The sequence below is a fragment of the Akebia trifoliata genome, chromosome 4, assembly GCF_017979445.1.
Source record: "Akebia trifoliata isolate Shusen 1 chromosome 4, ASM1797944v1, whole genome shotgun sequence".
NCBI lineage: Eukaryota > Viridiplantae > Streptophyta > Magnoliopsida > Ranunculales > Lardizabalaceae > Akebia > Akebia trifoliata.
In genome coordinates this window covers 2,575,270-2,593,417 of record NC_141378.1, presented here as the reverse complement: position 1 = coordinate 2,593,417, position 18,148 = coordinate 2,575,270, and the positions used below count along the sequence as shown (strand labels likewise).

The window sequence follows — 18,148 nt, the reverse complement described above, 5'->3', positions numbered from 1 at the left end:
CCTTTACTTCCATGACAGCGAGCTAGAAGCATAACTTATTGTATTTCTTTTTTTCTTTTCCTTTTTTTTCTTTGATAAGTATGAATTTTATTAAAAATAAGAGGATGAAGGGTCCCCTCAAATAAAATAAAAAATCAAACCAAGAAAGAAAAATAGAACAAAACCAAAAGCCATACTCTAATTGTATTTCTTGAATTTTTAGGTTTTATTATATAATAGCTAGTCCTAGAACCAGAATAGTCTGGATCGACTCTTATGATTAATGATAAGACACCCTAATCATCCACAATTTAAGCTCTCTCTCTCTCTCTCTCTGAATGAATAGGGTTCTTAAGTAGCATTGTCACATAATTCAACTTTTTTTAAAATAAAAATAAAAAATTAGAAAAAGTTTGCCCCACTAATTGATAAATAGTCTGTTATTGTCTTCAATCGCTAGAGCAAATTTTTATAATCCCCAATTTTTTCTCGAACTTCTCGGATCTATACAAATTAAACTGAAATGACCTGCCAAATAATTGGAATGATAACTCTGATTGGATAGGCTTTACGCTGAATAAGAAGACTAAAATGCTTGATAGTGTATCATTTGAGCCTACATATATATTCCTGCAAGCCAAACAGGAATTACGATTGGTACCATATTGTAATTGCATCCAAACATACCCCAAGATGCATTGATTGACACATAAAGAGCTTCAAGCCATATGAGCTGAAACAGGTAACAAGCATTCTAAGCTTGAAGGGAACTCTTGATTTGTAATTGGAGATGCATAAGGAGACTTGTTCACTATCCTGCACATATGCCAACACAACCAAACTCATATGTGATGACTAAGTTTTGCAATTTAGAAAATATTGTAAGATATTTTATTAAACTAAGTTTCTTAATTAGTCACTAAGTCATCCTGTCCTACACAATGCAATGTGATCAAAATTGAATTTCAAGGTTGCAATAAATTTTTTGAAAAATCATGTAACATAACCCTTGATGATTTGAACAGAATTGTAAAACTATGATCAAAGGGATAAATGTCCAAAATGGATCCAAGGCATGGGTTGATGGGCTGGCTGCAACAATGGCGTAAGGGATACCATCTTAGACTCCATAATGGTTTTGTAGTTTTAATTAGGCATGATTGAAAATCTCGTGCGATTTCAGAATGTTTTGGCTTTAATCAAAATTAAATATTGATTCTGAAATATTAGATATTTTGAAATATTTCGATCGTGATCATCTCAATTTTGCCTTAAAGAAGATCTTGAACCCATCCCTATTGGCTTATGAGTTTTGTCAAGTTGAAAAAATCCATCATCATAGGGAAACTAAACCATGTTCTTTCATGAGTTAAAAGCTGTTAAACTATATACAAGGATTGGTTAAAGAAACCTAAGAATATATAATGTTTTTCCTAATAATTCTACAAAACCTTTCACAAATGTGCCCCACTATTATACAAAAATGTCCACTACTAGTACTAGGGTAAAGAATCCTCAAAACCCTAGGCTTTGGTACATTTTGAGGGTTTAAAAAAATAAAAAATATTATTTTATTTTATATTACTATAGATATATTATTTCAAATGTATTAATGAATTTATCCAATGGTACTTCTATAACGTTTAAAAAAAATTATTTAAAATATAAAATTCGATAAACAATACGTACTCTTCACTCATTATAGTTAGGTACAGATTAATCAATAACATTATTAGGTTATTTTGGAGATCTCTATAAAGCAATATGAAATACTTTACTTAGACACTTGGTCCAAATATCTTAAAGAAAACTATTGAAGAGATTTGGCGAAGTTTACCTGTCACGACGCTTCTGAAGGAACCGTTGCAAAGAATGCTTTCTTGCGATCGGAAGGTCTGCAAAGTAAGTAGTAATATTTAGCTTTTATTTTTGAAGAAAAATCACAAAATGTCTCATCTTTCTTATGGGGACATCTAAAAATTATATGAGCCCAAGTAGTTAATTTTATTCTGTAGTACCAAAAAAAGTTTTTCTCTCCATGTTTAAGATCACCCATGAAATTAAGGTAAAACCATGCAAGTTTTTACAGGAGTTATTTCTAATCTAGGATAATATCTAATAAAGGAACCACAATGCACCAACATGAAATATACAACAACAAAATCAAAGCCTTAATTATTCAGAATTATATTTACTCTCACTAGCTCTATCCATATTCTTTTGGATTCAACATGAAATCTCATTTTTTTATCTTCTTCACCTAAAACTAAATGCCCAACAAATTAAAATTTAACACGAAAGATATAACATATATAACATTCTCTTGTAATATAAATAAGAAATGCAAAAATGGATCGAATCGCTCTTTCAATAAATAAATAACATTTTTTATATAAAAAGAATCCTTAATAAATAATACATAGTTTTCAGTCCAATCATCATCAGTTCAGTTCTTAAAACATTGGTATAGACAAAGGGGATGAGTTCTTATATGGTAGCTTTATTTATTATCAATCACGATGAAGAAAGATATATACATCAATACCTGCTTGTAACTTGGAAACTGATGGTAAGTTGGAACATTGAAGTGGTTTTGTTGGTGTAGCTTTATTAGGATTCAACAGAGAGCTTTCTCCAGCAAGAACCATGATGTCCTGGGCCTGCCAATTAAGCTAACTTAATTAATTTCACACTAAAACCTATCCCAAAAAAAAAACAAAACAAAAAAACTCAAGTATTTGTAATAGGCACATACCCATTTTGGTTATTTACTTATTTTTGTAATGTCACATTTGCAATTTTACCTTTTTAGCCTTCTTGTAAATCTCAAATAAAAGACCTTGTTTTTATAGAATTGAAAAAAAAAAAAAAAAAAAAAAGAAGCCAGTTTAGGGATTAAGGGTTATTATTTCATGTTGAAAATAAGGACATAAAGGTAAATTCAGTTAAAAAAGATACCCGTTTTGGTAAAAATAAATAAATTCCTAAATGTATATGGACCTTTTGATAAATAGTTGGTTGTTTTGGTAAAATATCAATATTGATATATCTTAATAAAAATATGATATGGTATATCCTTGTACATCTTATTACAATATTTACTATTTGATTCTCTATTAATGTGGTAGGATGTTGGAAATATTGTTGACCCAAACTAAGAGCTTGAAGACTGATATCTCTCATCCATGTAGAAAATAAAGAGATGCTCTCCCATGGAAAAGCTAATTAAAATTCTCAATTTTAGAAATGCCTACAAGTTCTAAATATATTTTTGGGTACATATTTCATGTTCCAAGGACATGTTAAGAGTCTAAAAAGTGTTTGCTTCGGATTGTAGAATCTACTTCTTGCCTGTAATCTGATTTATATCCTATGTTACATTTGATTCAGATTATGAAATCAATTCTCTCATAATCCAAATTGGAGATAATGTGAAAAAAAATGAGGCAAAAGTGCTTGACCCCGTTTTGGCAATTTTACAATCTATTTTTTAAAATGAAGTTTTTACACTTAGATAAGAAATAAATTTTCAGAATCTAACAATCCTAACCAAATTCCAACTGTAAGGGCTTGTTTGGTTCAAATTCATGACCACATCTGTCTATTTTCTTGAAAATTCAATAAAAATTCCATACCTTATCAACAGGAATATTGTCATACACATTGATAAATCCAGAATAGAAAATGGTGAGTTGTGACTTCAAGGACTTATTGTTCGACAACTTTGGTAGTTCTGCGTTAGACCTGTGGATGATATATAACAAGAAAATTCAAACACATATGTATGGTACATTTTCCTCGGAAGCCATGAAATATGTTACCTGAATTTTGGGAGCAGCTCTTGCTCTAGAAAAGAAGGTCGTCGAAGCATATTACTACTCACTTTCGATGGAACTAAATCGCGAGGAGACCTCTTCTTGATTGCTTCTGATTCTTCTTCGTTTGTTTTTCCGATGTGTTGTTGAGTTTTGGCAAGGAGATATTTCCTAAACAGGCCAATGGACTGAGACATGTCCTTCTTCAATCGATGTACTGAAGTATGGTTGTTGTTCATAATTTCCTTATTCACAAATGAAACTAATGGGTTGCTTTGGTTGTCTCCATCTAATTGTTCATCAAATTTAGAATCTTCTTTCTTCATAGAAATTTTTGTAACAATTGGATCCCCAGATATGATACTGTTGTTGATTAAAGAACCCTTACTGATTCTGTTAAGCAACCAATCATACGAGATATAACCTAGTTAATAAAGGATAAAAGAGATATATATTAAATAATCACTAGAAGATTTTTATTTTAGAAAAACGTTGGAGTAACATTGAAATTGACATCGTTTCAAACATTGTTGACGTGGATGTGTGTACATAACCATATATGCTTTTCATCGAGGTATGAGGGAGAAACATCTATTGTTCTGTGCACACCAATGTGTGAAACGATGTCAATTTTACAATTACTCCAACACAGACTCTTTTTTTTAAGGCCTTTTGGTGATGATGAATATATTAATATCCTAAATACACTCTAAGAGGTATTTTAATTTTTAATCATCATTATCACCATAGCCTTATACTAAAGATTTTGGGCCGGCTTTTAAGGGGTATTTCAATCATTAATTAAATAAAAATCTAAGAAAATTTAACTTATAGTTTAATGATATTCCGCCGACACTACAAGCAAAAAAAGATATAGACCCGATAAAGTTTGCTTTAGTTATTTTTAACTTCTTTGTTTCGTGAGAAGTGAAAAATCGAGTAGTTAGTGACAAAAAAAATTTAAATCCCAAAACACTTTTCGAAAAACATAAGAAGTAGTCAAAAAACTTATTTGCAAATACTACCTAACTAAGGGTACGTTTAGTAACACTTCTGAAGTCTGAAGTTTATTTTTTTGTTTTCTGAAATTTGGAATCTAAAGTTTTGTTCAGGAAAAATTATTTATTTATCATTTTTAATAGTTTCTTGTTACAAATAGAATTTTAAAATATAATGGTCATTTTGACAATATTACCTTTTTGTAATTCTAATAAATTATTATCTGAAAAAAGATTGAAAATTATCGAGAAATAATGAACGATGTTTGTTGGGTTTCTGTATAACAAAATTTAAATCAATAAAATGCACTCTACGTCATCTTTTAAATGTTAGTTTTGCAGTAGAATTGAAACAGAAACATTACAAAAGAATTTCATTAAAACAAAGAGAAATACAGGTAGACATCATAGAAGATAAAAATTTGAAACACCAGCAGCATAAACAGATTCTAATTAAAAAAAAGTACAAATTTAACAAACAAAATCAAAAGGATAAGTGGATTAAGATGTGAACTATCTAATTAAAAGGAAAAGTGGAGAGACCTTGACAACAGAGTTGTAATAGAAGAGAAATGAGAGGTAAAAAAGTTAAAAATAAGGGTTTTAGGATTTGTATAAAGAAGAGATAAGTGATAAAAATCAGTGTTTTGAGGAGGGTATTTTAGAAAAAAATAATAATTCAGAATTCAAAAGTTTCATCCAACATCCCCTTGTCACTAAGTCAAAAGTTCTGAATTTTGTTCCTTAAGGTTGAAATCTGAAACGAAGCAAACGGCAATAAAACTTCTGAAATCTGAATTTTAAAGGTGAATCACCTCCATTCAGACTTTAAAAGTGTTACCAAACACATTAAATTTAAAACTTTTTGAACAGTAATTAGGTTTTCAAAATTTTATATGAATCCCCTCTAGGAGGTTAATTTAATGAGGAAACTTTAAACGGATGGAATTAAGTAAAATATGTTAGAAATTTCTAGTTTATTAGAATCTCATCTATAAATGGATCTAAATTAGTCTCTTGTTGCTTGTGTTATATGATGATTAATTAGTGTGACATATTGGTTGAACTACATCTCTCCACTACGGTCTATTTCATAAAATAAATGAATCTGAAAAAGAAAAAAAAGAAAAAAAAACCCCCACAAAAGTAAAAATATGAAGATAGATACCCATGCATTAGAAATCAAGCACAAGGTATACAACCAGAGAAAGATTATTCATCTATGTAGCTGTCTAAGAATTTCCTTGCAATTCTCAAAGCTTCAACTAGCTTTTAGGTCTTGAGTGTGTGTATGTATATGTGTGTGTCTGTCTGTGAGAGAGTGAGAGAGAGAGAGTTACTTGGTTCAAGAACCACCCCAATATCCTTCACATGCAGTGGCCGACATAAAACTTGAAACAGACAAATATATGAAGAGAGAGAGAGAGAGTGTTTGGAGCTTAGATAAGAACGCCGAAGAAATATGGATCGCAAACGTCGTTGCAGGCTTTCGATGGATTCAAAGCCACTGATGGGCACGTGTTTATAAATGTCCATGCATTCCTTATAGAAATGTTTTTAGTATTCTTTTCTCTTTTTCTTTTTCTTTCTTTAAAAAATAAATAAATGGATTCCTTATTTTGATTCCTTTTATCAGGGAATCCAATGATGGAACTGGAACCTTATAAAATTCCCCATTTCCTTTAAAAAGAGGCCAAGGATAAAAAACACACATTGCTCCAATGGCTCACCCATCACTATCATGGAGACACAATTGTGGGTTTATTTTTATGTATCAAGTACTTTAATAACATCACCGACAAATGCAAGATTAGGTCTTCATCCCTCGACGAATGGTCAATATCGTTAGGAAAATGCTGAAATGACAAATAAAATTTTACTGCAATTCTTACAAATCTGCATATAATCATAGATGTGTTTCCTCGTGATACAAGTATAAACTATCTACGATTATGTATGCATGTCCACGTCAGAATTGTGAGAATCATAGTAAATTCTGTGTCACCCCAGCATGACTCATATTGTTAAAAATGATTTTAAATTTTCTCAAAATGATCTTTCAAATGCCATCCTTATCCAAGTTGTGCACGGGGGTCTACTATATACCAAATTCCCTTGCAGCTTCCACCATATCAACAACATGATTAATTAAGTTTCTTGATATTTTTAATTACATGCATTTATATTGGAAGAGAGAGATCTTCAGACTGTTTAATTGCATCATCCAATGACTCGAAGTCGTAGTATAGTTGCTAATTCAAAAAATCATATCCACGTGCAATTGTGAAATTGCTTTGATGTTAGTAATTCTCACATATATATTTGGGATCATAGTGACATAAGACTCTTTTTAAAGTGTTGTTTATTTTGTACCACTCATGATTATTATAAAAAAAAAAAGCTTGACTTCTAAAAAAAACATGTTTTTACGTTTTAAACATGATTTTTACATTTAAAACATGATATTTTTTAAATAAAATTAAATCATTTTTATAGGTCAATGATTAATTTCAATGGTCTTGTGAGTTTTTATTATTTTGTAAATCGCCCGACTAATTGATAAATATCATGTTTCTTCTTCTTGTTCAAGGTTTACTGGTCTTTTTTGAGATCTTGATTTATTTATTTATTTTCTTCTTCTTCTAAAATCCATCATTTTCAACTTTGATTCTTCTTCTTCCAAAAAATCTTTTTAAATATATATATATATTAAAAATAAAATATTGATTTTTTTCTTAAAAAACCATTGTCTTCAATAGTTAGAGTAAATTTTTATAATCCCTGAATTTTTTCTCAAACTTCCCTGATCTATACAAATTAAACTGAAATGACCTGCCAAATAATTGGAATGATAACTCTGATTGGATAGGCTTTACGCTGAATGAGAAGACTAAAATGCTTGATAGTGTATCATTTGGGCCTACATATGTATTCCTGCAAGCCAAACAAGAATTACTATTGGTACCATATTGTAATTGCATCCAAACATACCCCAAGATGCATAGAATGACACATAAAGAGCTTCAATCCATATGAACTGAAACAGGGAACAAGCATTCTAAGCGTGAAAGGAACAAGCATTCTAAGCGTGTACTTGGAGATGCATAAGGAGACTTGTTCACTATCCTGCACATATGCCAACACAACCAAACTCTTATGTGACGACTACGTTTTGCAATTTAGAAAATATTGTAAGATTTTATTAAACTAAGTTTCTTAATTAGTCACTAAGTCATCCTGGCCTACACAATGCAATGTGATTAAAATTGAATTTCAAGGTTGCAATAAATTTTTTGAAAAATTATGTAACATAAACCTTGATGATTTGAACAGAATTGTAAAACTATGATCAAAGGGTTAAATGTCCAAAATGGATCCAAGGCATGGGTTGGTGGGCCAGCTGCAACAATGGCGTAAGGGATACCGTCTTAGACTCCATGATGGTTTTGTAGTTTTAATCAAGCATTATTGAAAATCTTGCACGATTTCAAAATGTTTTGGCCATAATCGAAATCAAATATTGATTCTAAAATATTGAATATTTTGAAATATTTCGATCTTGATCTTCTTAATAGAGAGTTTTAAGTTAATTTAAATCCAAGTCGAGATATTGGATTTTAAAACCATGCTACACCCTAGTACCACTCCGCTGCCTACCACATAACCCTTGGAGTCTGAGTGGAGTTATTTTTGTTAAGAACCTAAAGTTAAAAGTTTCCTTAGAAAGAAAAAAAAAAAAAATGAAAAAAGAAAATTTAGGGTTTCAAAGGTTTTTTTTTATATCCAATTTCAAATTTTCTTTTCAAAAATTAAGTTCTATAGATTTTAGATTTGCATTAAATTTATATTTACGCCAGAGTCAGAAGTAATTACTCTATCCTTTAGATATAATATTTTGAAAGAGTAACTTTTAAGAAGAGTTAAACCAGTAGAATTACTGAAATTGGTACTCCTTAATTTCGATTTTGCTGAGTGCAGTATTTTCGTGCGGTTTCAATTTTACTCTCAATATTTTATCGTTTTTTTTTTTAAACCCTAACCATACGAAACAGAAACAGCGCGAAACAGAGACTCTAGTTAGACAGAACCCTCGAGAGAACCTCAACTCAACAGAGAGAGCTAGTTTGGAACTCGACAGTGAGAGAGTTGTCTCTCGTTTGAGCCCTCGACAGAGAAAGAGAGAAGTCTGGCTTCATTCCAGCGACACAATAGATTTGGGTTTCTCTTTCCCAAACCCTAGAACTCTAGTAGAAGCAAACGAATCCCTTTCCTTCATCTCCGTCGCCGACGAGCGTCGATCAAGCTCCGAAGACCGGAAGGTTATATCTCCATCACTGAGGTATCATCTCTCTCTCATTCTTCTGTTTTTTTTTTTTTTTTCCAAAAAACCAATAGTATAAATTATCAAAAATATGGGTTCAATATTGTTGTTCTGGAGAAGAAAAAATTGCATGAGAATTCGACCAGAATTTTTCAAAAAGCATTCATAGCTGTTAGAACTTTGACCAAAAGAGATGTAGGTAAGGTTGCAGGATTTTGAGCCTTTGGGTTTTTCTCTCTCCCCATTTTGATGGTCTGGGTTTGCTGCATTTGCTCCTGAAAGTTTTGGAATTTAGTAATTTTCTTTAGATTTGTGTGTTTCTGTACCAGTTGAGGTGATCTAGGTTTTCCCCAAAATTGTGTTTGGTAATCTGGGTTGTGCTTAAAAATGTGTTTGTTGATTGGATTATTGAAACAGGCATACTTTTAACTACTGTTTTCCAACTCTTCAATATAGGTTGGCCAACAAACAAAGAAAAATTAAGAGAACAGCATTCAGACATACATCCATATAAAATACAGCTCTGTTTCCATTTTCTTTCAGCCTGAACACATTCCAAGCCTACCATTGCCAGGTCATCTGTCTCATTTGTCCAAACAACAGGGCAGAGTAAGAAATATTTCCAACTTTTGTTGGTTTTTGCAAGTTGTTGAGTTTGCTTTGTTTCAGATTTGTCCTTCATGATGGTTTATTAGTTGATCTATGATTTTGTTTTGTTTTTGTTTTTGTTTCTGTTTTTTGTTTTTGTTTTTTGTTGGATCCTTCTGAAGCTGGTTTTGTGCATGTATTAAAACTTTCTTTGTATTTGTGTTTTTTAGCTTATATTGACAGACCAATTTTTCATTATAGTACTAATATTATGTGGAATAAAACATGGTGTTTTGGGTGTGAATAATCATTATTAACATGTATTGTTGTTAGTTGTCTAATTCTGATGTGTTGTTGATTTCTGTGAAAAATACGAAACATATCTTAAATAAAAAAGAAAAAGACAAGCTAATGAAATTAGAACAAAACTTACGAAATTGGAGGAATTTGAGATTCACAAGTGTTTTCAGACCTTGAACTTGAATCGCAGATACAACTAGGGATTAAGTTGGTGTTTTTGGCTTTTCCCGTGTTTCCAAAACTTACTGACGGCATGCCACTCTTGACTTTGGTCTTCTTATTTGACACTAAGCTAAATTTCCTAAATGCCCTCATCTTCGTCTAAGTAAACAATCCCTTCATATTTTCACAAAAGTAAGTATCTTAAACTTGTTTTTAACCCTTGTTTTCAATCTTTCAATCCTATCTTTTTCAACCTTCAAATCTCAAGAACAAGACATAATTTTAAGCTGATCCTTCTTCCCTTATCAAGATGGCTCCTAATTCGATTGTCTTTGCTACTCTCAGAGACTTCCAGACCCCTGCTTGTGCTTAAGACCATGTTTTGTAGGTTAGAGAGTTTTTAGGGGATTCAAAATAAGAGTGGGTTCCCCTCAATTTTATTTATTTATTTATTATTCATTTAGAACAGAATTTGCAAAGTTTTCTAGTTTCATTAAGCTCAGCTTTGCTGCTATTTTTAATGGTTTTGAGTCTTGATCTTTCATTTTCAGTTCTATAACTTCATCTAACCTATAAAGGTAAAATTGTTCTAAAAAATGATTAATATAACTGAAAAATAAAAAGAGTGTCTTCAAAGAGAATGAAAATTTTATTGAATCCTTGTATTGATCTACACGCATTGATGACATGGTCGCAGAGTGGGTTAGACCATTTGGATCACAGGCATTACAATAGAATTTGAAATAGCTTCAATGTAAGGTAATTCCTTTGTGTGAGTGTGTGCTCACGTGGGTGTGTGGATGTATCTGTATATATTTTTTGATTTTTTCTTTTGTACATTGTAGTTGTCTTGAATAATTATCTTGGTATTATTCATCATTAGTTGAGGAAATGTGTATTGAATTCCAATAGAAAATCAGGGGTTTTCTTGGATGGTTTGCTACATTCAATAAGACACAAACACCCGATTCAAATATATAAGTTGAGTTGATCTGCTAAGCGTGAAAAATAATAGTATTTGCAGGATTCTCTATGCCCTACTTCTATGGGGCATTATTGTACTGTCGTGTGCTTGATTTAGAACATAGTGGTGTGGATTTGGATGAAGCTATAGAAATAGAGATAAAATGTCTATTTATATCTGATGTTCTGGTGATGTGTTTTCTCTCAATTATAATTTCTATTTGACTTTGGATCACCCAAATCCATAGAGTTAAACAATTTCAAGAGTACGTAATACAAGTTGGTGTTATTATTGCATATGTATTTAGATTTGATGATTTGAGTTCAGTTGTTTAATGCTTGTAGTAGCTAGGTCTAAGTTGTAACTATGGTCTCTGGAATTCTTGTTCTTCGATACTGTTACATTTTTTTTTACTTTCTAAATTTTTATTATTATTTTTGCTTCGATGGAGAGGCTATTAGGGGAGGAGATTTGATTAGGAACCCCCTTTGCTTGATTAGTTATATTTACTGGATATTTTTCTCTGTTATCAATTTAGCAATATAGTTGTCCAATATCCCTTGTTTTTATTTTTAAAACAAAGATATACAATGTTTGAATTTGATTTTTATTTAGTGAATTTTACATGCTTTTTTAATTTCACGTTTTGCTCTTATTCACCAAATTTTGATTAACATATATTTTTATTTTCATAGATGGGATTGAAGAAGAATAAGAGTCAGCGTAAGAGTGTGAGGTTCTACACTACGTGCTTTGGCTTCCGGGAGCCCTTTAAAATCCTCTGTGATGGAACTTTCATCCATCACCTCCTCGTCAATCAAATTACCTCGCCCGATAATGCCATTTCCAATATTCTTGGAGCCCGGACCAAAATCTTTACGACTAGGTGTGCTTGTTTCTCCGTTTTCTTTTGTTATGTTTCCACATTTGTAAATCCATGTGTAGAACCTCATAAATCCTTTTTGCAATGGTACTTTGATCTTTTGCAGATGTGTTATTGCAGAGCTAAAAAGCTTAGGAGACTCCCATTCTGAATCTTCTCAAGCCGCTCGTAATCTCTTCATTGCAAGGTGTCTCTCTTTTACTCTTTATTCAGTAAACAAATTTGAGTTATGCCCTTTAACCCATCAATGAAATCTCATATTAGTTTGTTGTACTTTTTAAATAATTTATATTTTTTTTCGCCGTTGTTTCTATTAGAAATATGATAGAATTTTAATTTTAGGTGTGACCATGAGAAGAGGAAGCTTGCTGACAGTTGTATTGAGGAGATTATTGGGCAAAAGAATCAGGAACACTTCTTTGTTGCGACGCAGGACACTGATCTACGAAGGAAACTTCAAAAGGTTTAATTTTTCATCTGCAATTCTCTTTTGCATGTAAATTTTACTCGTCTATGTGACTGGTTAGTTAGATAGCATTGGATTCCATCCATTTGAAGACTATAAAGTTCCCTTTAAGATCACAAGTTAGGCCAATGTTTAAATATTACGCTGAATAAAACTTTTTAAATTGTAAAAAGTACTAAATAACGTTCATGAAAATTGATTTCTCTATTAGTTTTCATGCTCTAAATTGGATGCTAAACAAAATTAGGTTTGCATGGTATCTTTTCTTCCAATAGATTTAGCATGATAAGTATGATGCTAGTGTTATATGTGACAAGAATTCATCTGATATAGTTTGGTCTCAATATTGTCTAATAAAGCAAGTCAATTTCTAGTATACACCTTTCTGAGCAATTTAGGGTCAACTTCAAAAGAAATGCTTTAATGAGTGGATCATTCCAAGCCCAAGGAGCCAATTTGAGTTGTATCTATTCGTTTGTGGAGCGATGACTTGAGCCCATCCAAGCAAGCTAATCCAAGAGCTAAGGGCGCCAATTCGATGGTTGTTCCGTATGCATGACATCCATCCATAAGCAGCAACCACGAATTAATCTCATTTGTGAGACTCCTTCCAATGATCACTTTGTTCAAACTCTATATGAGGCCCCTATTTGAAGAACTCTTGTTATTTTAGGTTATCCCTTGTTTGAGGTCCTTGACTTTTGCTAGGTTTATTTGAGGTCACTTCTGTATATTTCCATTTGATAAAAAATTGATCAATTTGAGCTTCACATGAGCTTCTAAACCTCATTTTAAGTAGTTTGGATATCTGAGTACACTTAAGCTGGTCATAACCAAAGCTTTTTTGTTATTAGAATGGAACATATTTCAATCAATTGCTGTGTTTGGTGAGAGCTGAAAGTTGATTTGGCATAAAATATTTAAGTTATTCCCATGATATTTGTATAATTGTGTCGAGATTAAAGTTAGATGCTTTGTCTTTGTTCCTTGGGTGCAGATACCAGGTGTCCCTGTGATATTTGGTCTGAGAAATTCCTTGTACCTTGAGCCACCTTCTGCATTTCAGCGCGAATTTGTTAGATCAGATGAAGAGAAACGATTGCAAATGTCTGAATTCGAATGTAAAATGTTACGAAAAGGGGAAAAGAGTAAATTGACAACCGAAATGGCAGGGGACTCATCTGAGCATGAAGGTTTGGGGGATCATGTTGTCATGACACCAGCAGTAACCAAGACTGCAAGGACATTGGGTGTGACGGATAAACCTCAATTTAAGAGAAAAAGAGCAAAGGTTCAAATTAACATTATTGTCTTTCTTTTCCTAATGAGGGTCTTAATTTCTTACTTTAGTTGGACAAATTTATTGATTTTATTTCCTGACATCTGCATTACTAACGTCATCATCTCACTTTCTTTTGAATCATATGCACTTTCCTATGGTATATATCCAGTTGTATTTTCAGTTTATTTGGAATATCTCTGGTTGTTACTTTAAGTGGAAGCTATTTTCATTGTTTTATTAGACTGGAATTATTATAATAGTTTTTTGTTTCATTTTTTTAAACATATTTTTTTTCCATGTTCCCACTATTATTATCGAGGCCTAAACCCTTTTTAAACTGGTTACTAGTAATTTTTAAACTCATTTATAATGGGTTGTTTTTTAATCTCCTATGCCTCCTTTTAATTCTATCCAAAGCAATGTCTTCTATTGTTTTCAAATTTGGTTGTATCCACTCTTACTAACTCAATACATGTTCTTATTAGTCTTTGTCTCTTCCTTGCACATCACTGCACCATCTACATTTCAATAATTATACAATACTGTTGTTTTTCATGTGAAACAAATATAATCTTGCGTATGATGCACAAGATGTCATATTTAATACAAAGCTTCTATTAGCCATTGTAAAAGGTAATACTTTTTTTTTATAAAGTTTTTGTTGCTTGTCTTTTCCTTGTGGATTTAATGGCATATTTATCTTGCCTACACATCCAAATATATGCTATAACAATTCTATATAAAAATATTGTCTGCAATGTCTTCAGATACATTATGCAATCTTATATTACTTAAAGTATTTGGAATATATGAGAATATGACCATTTTTTTGGAAAGAGGGGGGTGTTAGGTAATATGATCTTGTTTTCATACTATCACTTGGCTAAGCAGTACCTTGAGGCATAAACCATAAACTGCACAATGAAATTAATGTGTGTGCGTCGGTCAATGGGCATACTCATCAGTCATGCCTCACACTGAGGAGCATGCCTTTTGTACACCTATTGGTTTAAGTTGTACGTCTCTACTGTTTTTACTTTACATCCTTGTGCCTCAAGGCGTGCCATGTGTCTAATAAACCGTACCTAGATGAACAACTCAAGGTGTACCCCTCACATGCCATTAAAAGCACTAAATGTGACCTTAAATGTTTAACTAAAAGTTGAGATCAATGGGATTAGTTCAATACGAAAGTTCTGAGTATATGCTACTGCTTACTGGATGTGACTACTGTTTTAAAGGTTGGCTGTCCAAATACATACTCCTTGATTTTTGTAGTCAAATTTCAATGTATAATCAATTCTTTCCTTGAACTTTGCAGGGTCCAAACCCACTTTCATGTAAGAAGAAAAAGATTCGTGCAAACCCATCAGTTGCTCTGAATCAGGTGAGTCTTGCATCCAGTATCATTTTTTTAGTATTGTTTCTGAATGCTTCTGTGTATTTCTTCAGTTTTTATTCTTGATTAGCACACTGGGAGGCCACAAACTGAGATTGTTCCAACACTTGCTTTGCTAGGCTTTTAAAAAAAAATAAGTATTTCATAATACAAGAGGTTAGGGCATTAGTAATTGCTTTTGAGTAGACATCCTAAAACCATTGCTTCTCCCAATTTTGTGGGGTCATTTTTCTTACGAGGTGTGGTTTCCTCAGCAGTCAAATTTTACTCCCCTCTCTGCACCTACTAGATTCCTCAATGTCGCAATGGTTCATTCCAGAATTTGGACATCATTTCGATTGACCACAGATCCAACACAAGCGTTTTGGACCCTAAAATAAATAGAATAATGATTTTCTGATGCCCCCTCTGACATACGCCCCCATCACAGTACCGTAGATCATTTGGCTTGGGATACACAAAACCATAAATCTTTTCTTGTGTATCCGAGACAAATGACCTACAGTTCTATGATGGGGATGTATGTCAGAAGGGGGCGCCAGATTATCAAATCTCAAATAAATATCATATGGGTATTGGTCCAAAGGAAGATTCATAAGATTGGCGAAGTAGTGTGAAATTTGGGGTATTACCAATAAATTGTCCGAGTTAATATCATTTATGCAATGTTGTAGGGATCCCCACAGTTCCAGGGATCGATTCTTAATTGTCGGTCCACAATTACATTACTGTGCACTATTTGTAAATGACTTGAAATATGATAAACACTTTATTAAGTGCAGTATTTATGCACGAAGAATGTCAAAAATAGGAAACACAATTCTCTTCTTTCCTTTGTTGTTTTGGGTAGTTTTGGCAAATTGTCAAGAAAAATTCCTCATTCCATGCAGCTCTTGGGGTATGTCCCTCGGTCGTTCAATAAATGCTTTTAACTAGACTGTATGTTAGATATTGTAGAACTTATATAGAGGCACTATGTAATTTGCTTATTTCTTCTCCTAACTACTACACACAAGCAGTGTATTTATATCCAAGTAATTGCTAACTAAAAAAATTAGTCTTTCTATCTTGGTGTTTTAATGTATATACCAAATATTGCTTGTAACAGCTTTCGTATGGTTGTGTTTTTTTAGTGTCTATTAATTTGTAATGCTTCTTTGTATTTACAATCAATGGTTGCACACTTGCACACACATAAATTTTGGGGAGTTTTTTGAGGTATCTCTCTGGATTTTGGTGAAAATTAGAGATAACCATTCCAGGTTTCAAATTGATGGCATACACCCCTTACTGCAGTCTTCCATAATTGACCAACAAAATATGACTGAAATGCCCTGTCAGCATTATCTTGCCAAAAACCCATTTTCTTCAACCTAGGGTAACCTTTTTTAAAATTAAAAAAAAATAAAAAAAGGAAAAAAGAAAAAATAAAAACTATTTTTGACCTCATCAACCTCTAACAAAACCCCCTTGATTTCTCTACTCCAAAACCCATTGTCTTCATCCTCCCCAAAAACCCTATCTTGTTTTTAAGGTTTGATGGTTAAGGAGAAAGAATCTTGAGGTTGAAGATATGGGTGAAAATTTATTTGAAAGGTTGAAGATGATGGGTTTTTGAGGAAAAAATAAGGGTTCTGGCGAGAGATTGAAGTTGAGGGAAGGTGCCCCCTCAGTGAGGTGGTAAAGTCTGTGTGGGGTAAAATCAGAGTTAGGATCAAACCCCCCCCCCCCCCCCCCCCTCTCTCTCTCTCTCTCTCTCACACACACAAAAGAGGAAAAAATGAAAAATTTGTGGGGGCATTTTTGCCCATTTTTATTGTCAGTCTCACTTGGAAGGTGGTCTGATTGAAGTGCGGTGTGTCATCAGGTAGAAAACCTGGTTGGGTATCTCTAATTTTCACCAAAACCTGGAGGTTACCTCAAAATTACCCTAAATGTTGTAATGTGAGTATGCAAATGAGGGTATAAACAGGGCCAAATTTGTTGTCTCTTGACATGGAATCTGTTAAATTGGATTCCATCATTGGGACCTTGCACTGACGCAGGATGTTCCCCTACCTTCATGATAGGTTTCACAAATATCATATTTGTCGAATCAAGCTTTATCTTGAAATTTTACATTGTTTTACAGTTTGTAAATAATGCAATCGAATATGACTGAATGCAGGAGGGCAAAGATGATGAGGCAAAAAGAAAGAGGAATAGGAAAAGGAAGAAGTCATCACATAAGGGCATCAAACCCAAGAGGCTTGATGGTTAACTTAGCCATCAAAAATTGGAATGGCTTACGATGGTTTGGATGTTTTGTTCATCAACTTTTGCTTTGAAGGAAAATAAAAGTTCAATTTTGTATTGGAGGTGGCATGGTTTGCAGGATCTGAAATGTCAATATTCACATAGTAATTTAATTGACTATGCTGAAGAGTGTCCAGATTTGGCATGTGCAGCAGCAGATTCAATTTATATCTGATCATATTGTATTAAACATAGGATTAATATTGTGTTTCTATCACTTTGGCATGTGAGATCCATGGTATTGTAGTTACAATCTCAAATTTTGTCGAGGAGAGCATTAGGGTGACCTGTCACGATTTTTGATAAAAATGAGTATAAAGTGTCACAGAATTGTGGAAACGGACTCAAGTGCATTCCAATTCCAATGATGGAAAATATTTCTTCCATCTTTCACCTAAAGTGTATTATTTAGTACCTGATCTTAGTAGTCTCTTTGTGATGAAGAATAAAATCTAGCATACAAGATTATTTGGAAAAAAATTTATTCTGGGCTTAGGTATGGCATTGTCAACCAAATTTGATTTGGCAGCAAAGGTGAATGGAATTCTTTTTGAGTTTTGTGTTGTTTTGGCCCACAAAGATTGAGATTGCTATTGTTAATCTTGGACGACCGACTTCCTTGAAAGTCTAGCGTAAATTGATTAAAATGCCCACACTTCCAATCTTTGAAAAACAAAGAAAAATAATTCCTGGACC

At 32.6% G+C, this 18,148-nt stretch overlaps 2 protein-coding genes across 5 annotated transcripts; one reads left to right on the top strand and one right to left on the bottom strand.

The window, feature by feature from the left end:
* Positions 1-282: 282 nt before the first annotated feature.
* LOC147402928 (uncharacterized) lies at positions 283-6,293 on the bottom strand. Of its 2 annotated transcripts, none has more exons than XM_086438337.1 (6): positions 6,133-6,293; positions 3,801-4,187; positions 3,615-3,723; positions 2,525-2,639; positions 1,817-1,874; positions 283-795 (listed from the first exon to the last, which is right to left on the bottom strand). In XM_086438337.1, exons 2-6 carry the CDS (start codon positions 4,118-4,120, stop codon positions 699-701), a joined length of 699 nt encoding a protein of 232 aa, XP_086294463.1. In that variant the 5' UTR covers positions 4,121-4,187; positions 6,133-6,293; the 3' UTR covers positions 283-698. The 2 variants fall into 2 exon arrangements, with proteins under 2 accessions (XP_086294463.1, XP_086294462.1); XM_086438336.1 differs by lacking the exon at positions 6,133-6,293 and adding an exon at positions 5,961-6,112.
* A 2,453-nt stretch (positions 6,294-8,746) lies between these two features.
* MEE21 (PIN domain-like family protein) lies at positions 8,747-17,664 on the top strand. 3 transcript variants are annotated; one of them, XM_086438335.1, is made up of 8 exons: positions 8,747-9,131; positions 9,570-9,722; positions 11,815-12,013; positions 12,117-12,197; positions 12,353-12,473; positions 13,474-13,767; positions 15,080-15,145; positions 17,325-17,664. In XM_086438335.1, the coding sequence occupies exons 3-8, from the start codon at positions 11,823-11,825 to the stop codon at positions 17,415-17,417; spliced, it is 846 nt and encodes a 281-aa protein (XP_086294461.1). In that variant the 5' UTR covers positions 8,747-9,131; positions 9,570-9,722; positions 11,815-11,822; the 3' UTR covers positions 17,418-17,664. The 3 variants fall into 3 exon arrangements, with proteins under 3 accessions (XP_086294461.1, XP_086294460.1, XP_086294459.1); XM_086438334.1 differs by having other exon boundaries at positions 8,750-9,131; positions 9,657-9,722; positions 11,823-12,013; XM_086438333.1 differs by having other exon boundaries at positions 8,751-9,131; positions 11,823-12,013.
* The last annotated feature ends 484 nt before the right edge of the window (positions 17,665-18,148 follow it).

Excerpts from the sequence above, each read along its gene's own strand:
- LOC147402928 (XM_086438336.1), bottom strand. Across the intron at positions 3,724-3,800 it reads GAGCTGCTCCCAAAATTCAG|GTCTAACGCAGAACTACCAA; the intron begins GTAACATATTTC and ends TATCATCCACAG. Across the intron at positions 1,875-2,524 it reads AGTTTCCAAGTTACAAGCAG|ACCTTCCGATCGCAAGAAAG; the intron begins GTATTGATGTAT and ends CTTACTTTGCAG.
- MEE21 (XM_086438335.1), top strand. The coding sequence starts at position 11,823 with ATGGGATTGAAGAAGAATAAGAGTCAGCGTAAGAGTGTGAGGTTCTAC. Across the intron at positions 13,768-15,079 it reads TTAAGAGAAAAAGAGCAAAG|GGTCCAAACCCACTTTCATG; the intron begins GTTCAAATTAAC and ends TGAACTTTGCAG. Across the intron at positions 15,146-17,324 it reads CATCAGTTGCTCTGAATCAG|GAGGGCAAAGATGATGAGGC; the intron begins GTGAGTCTTGCA and ends GACTGAATGCAG.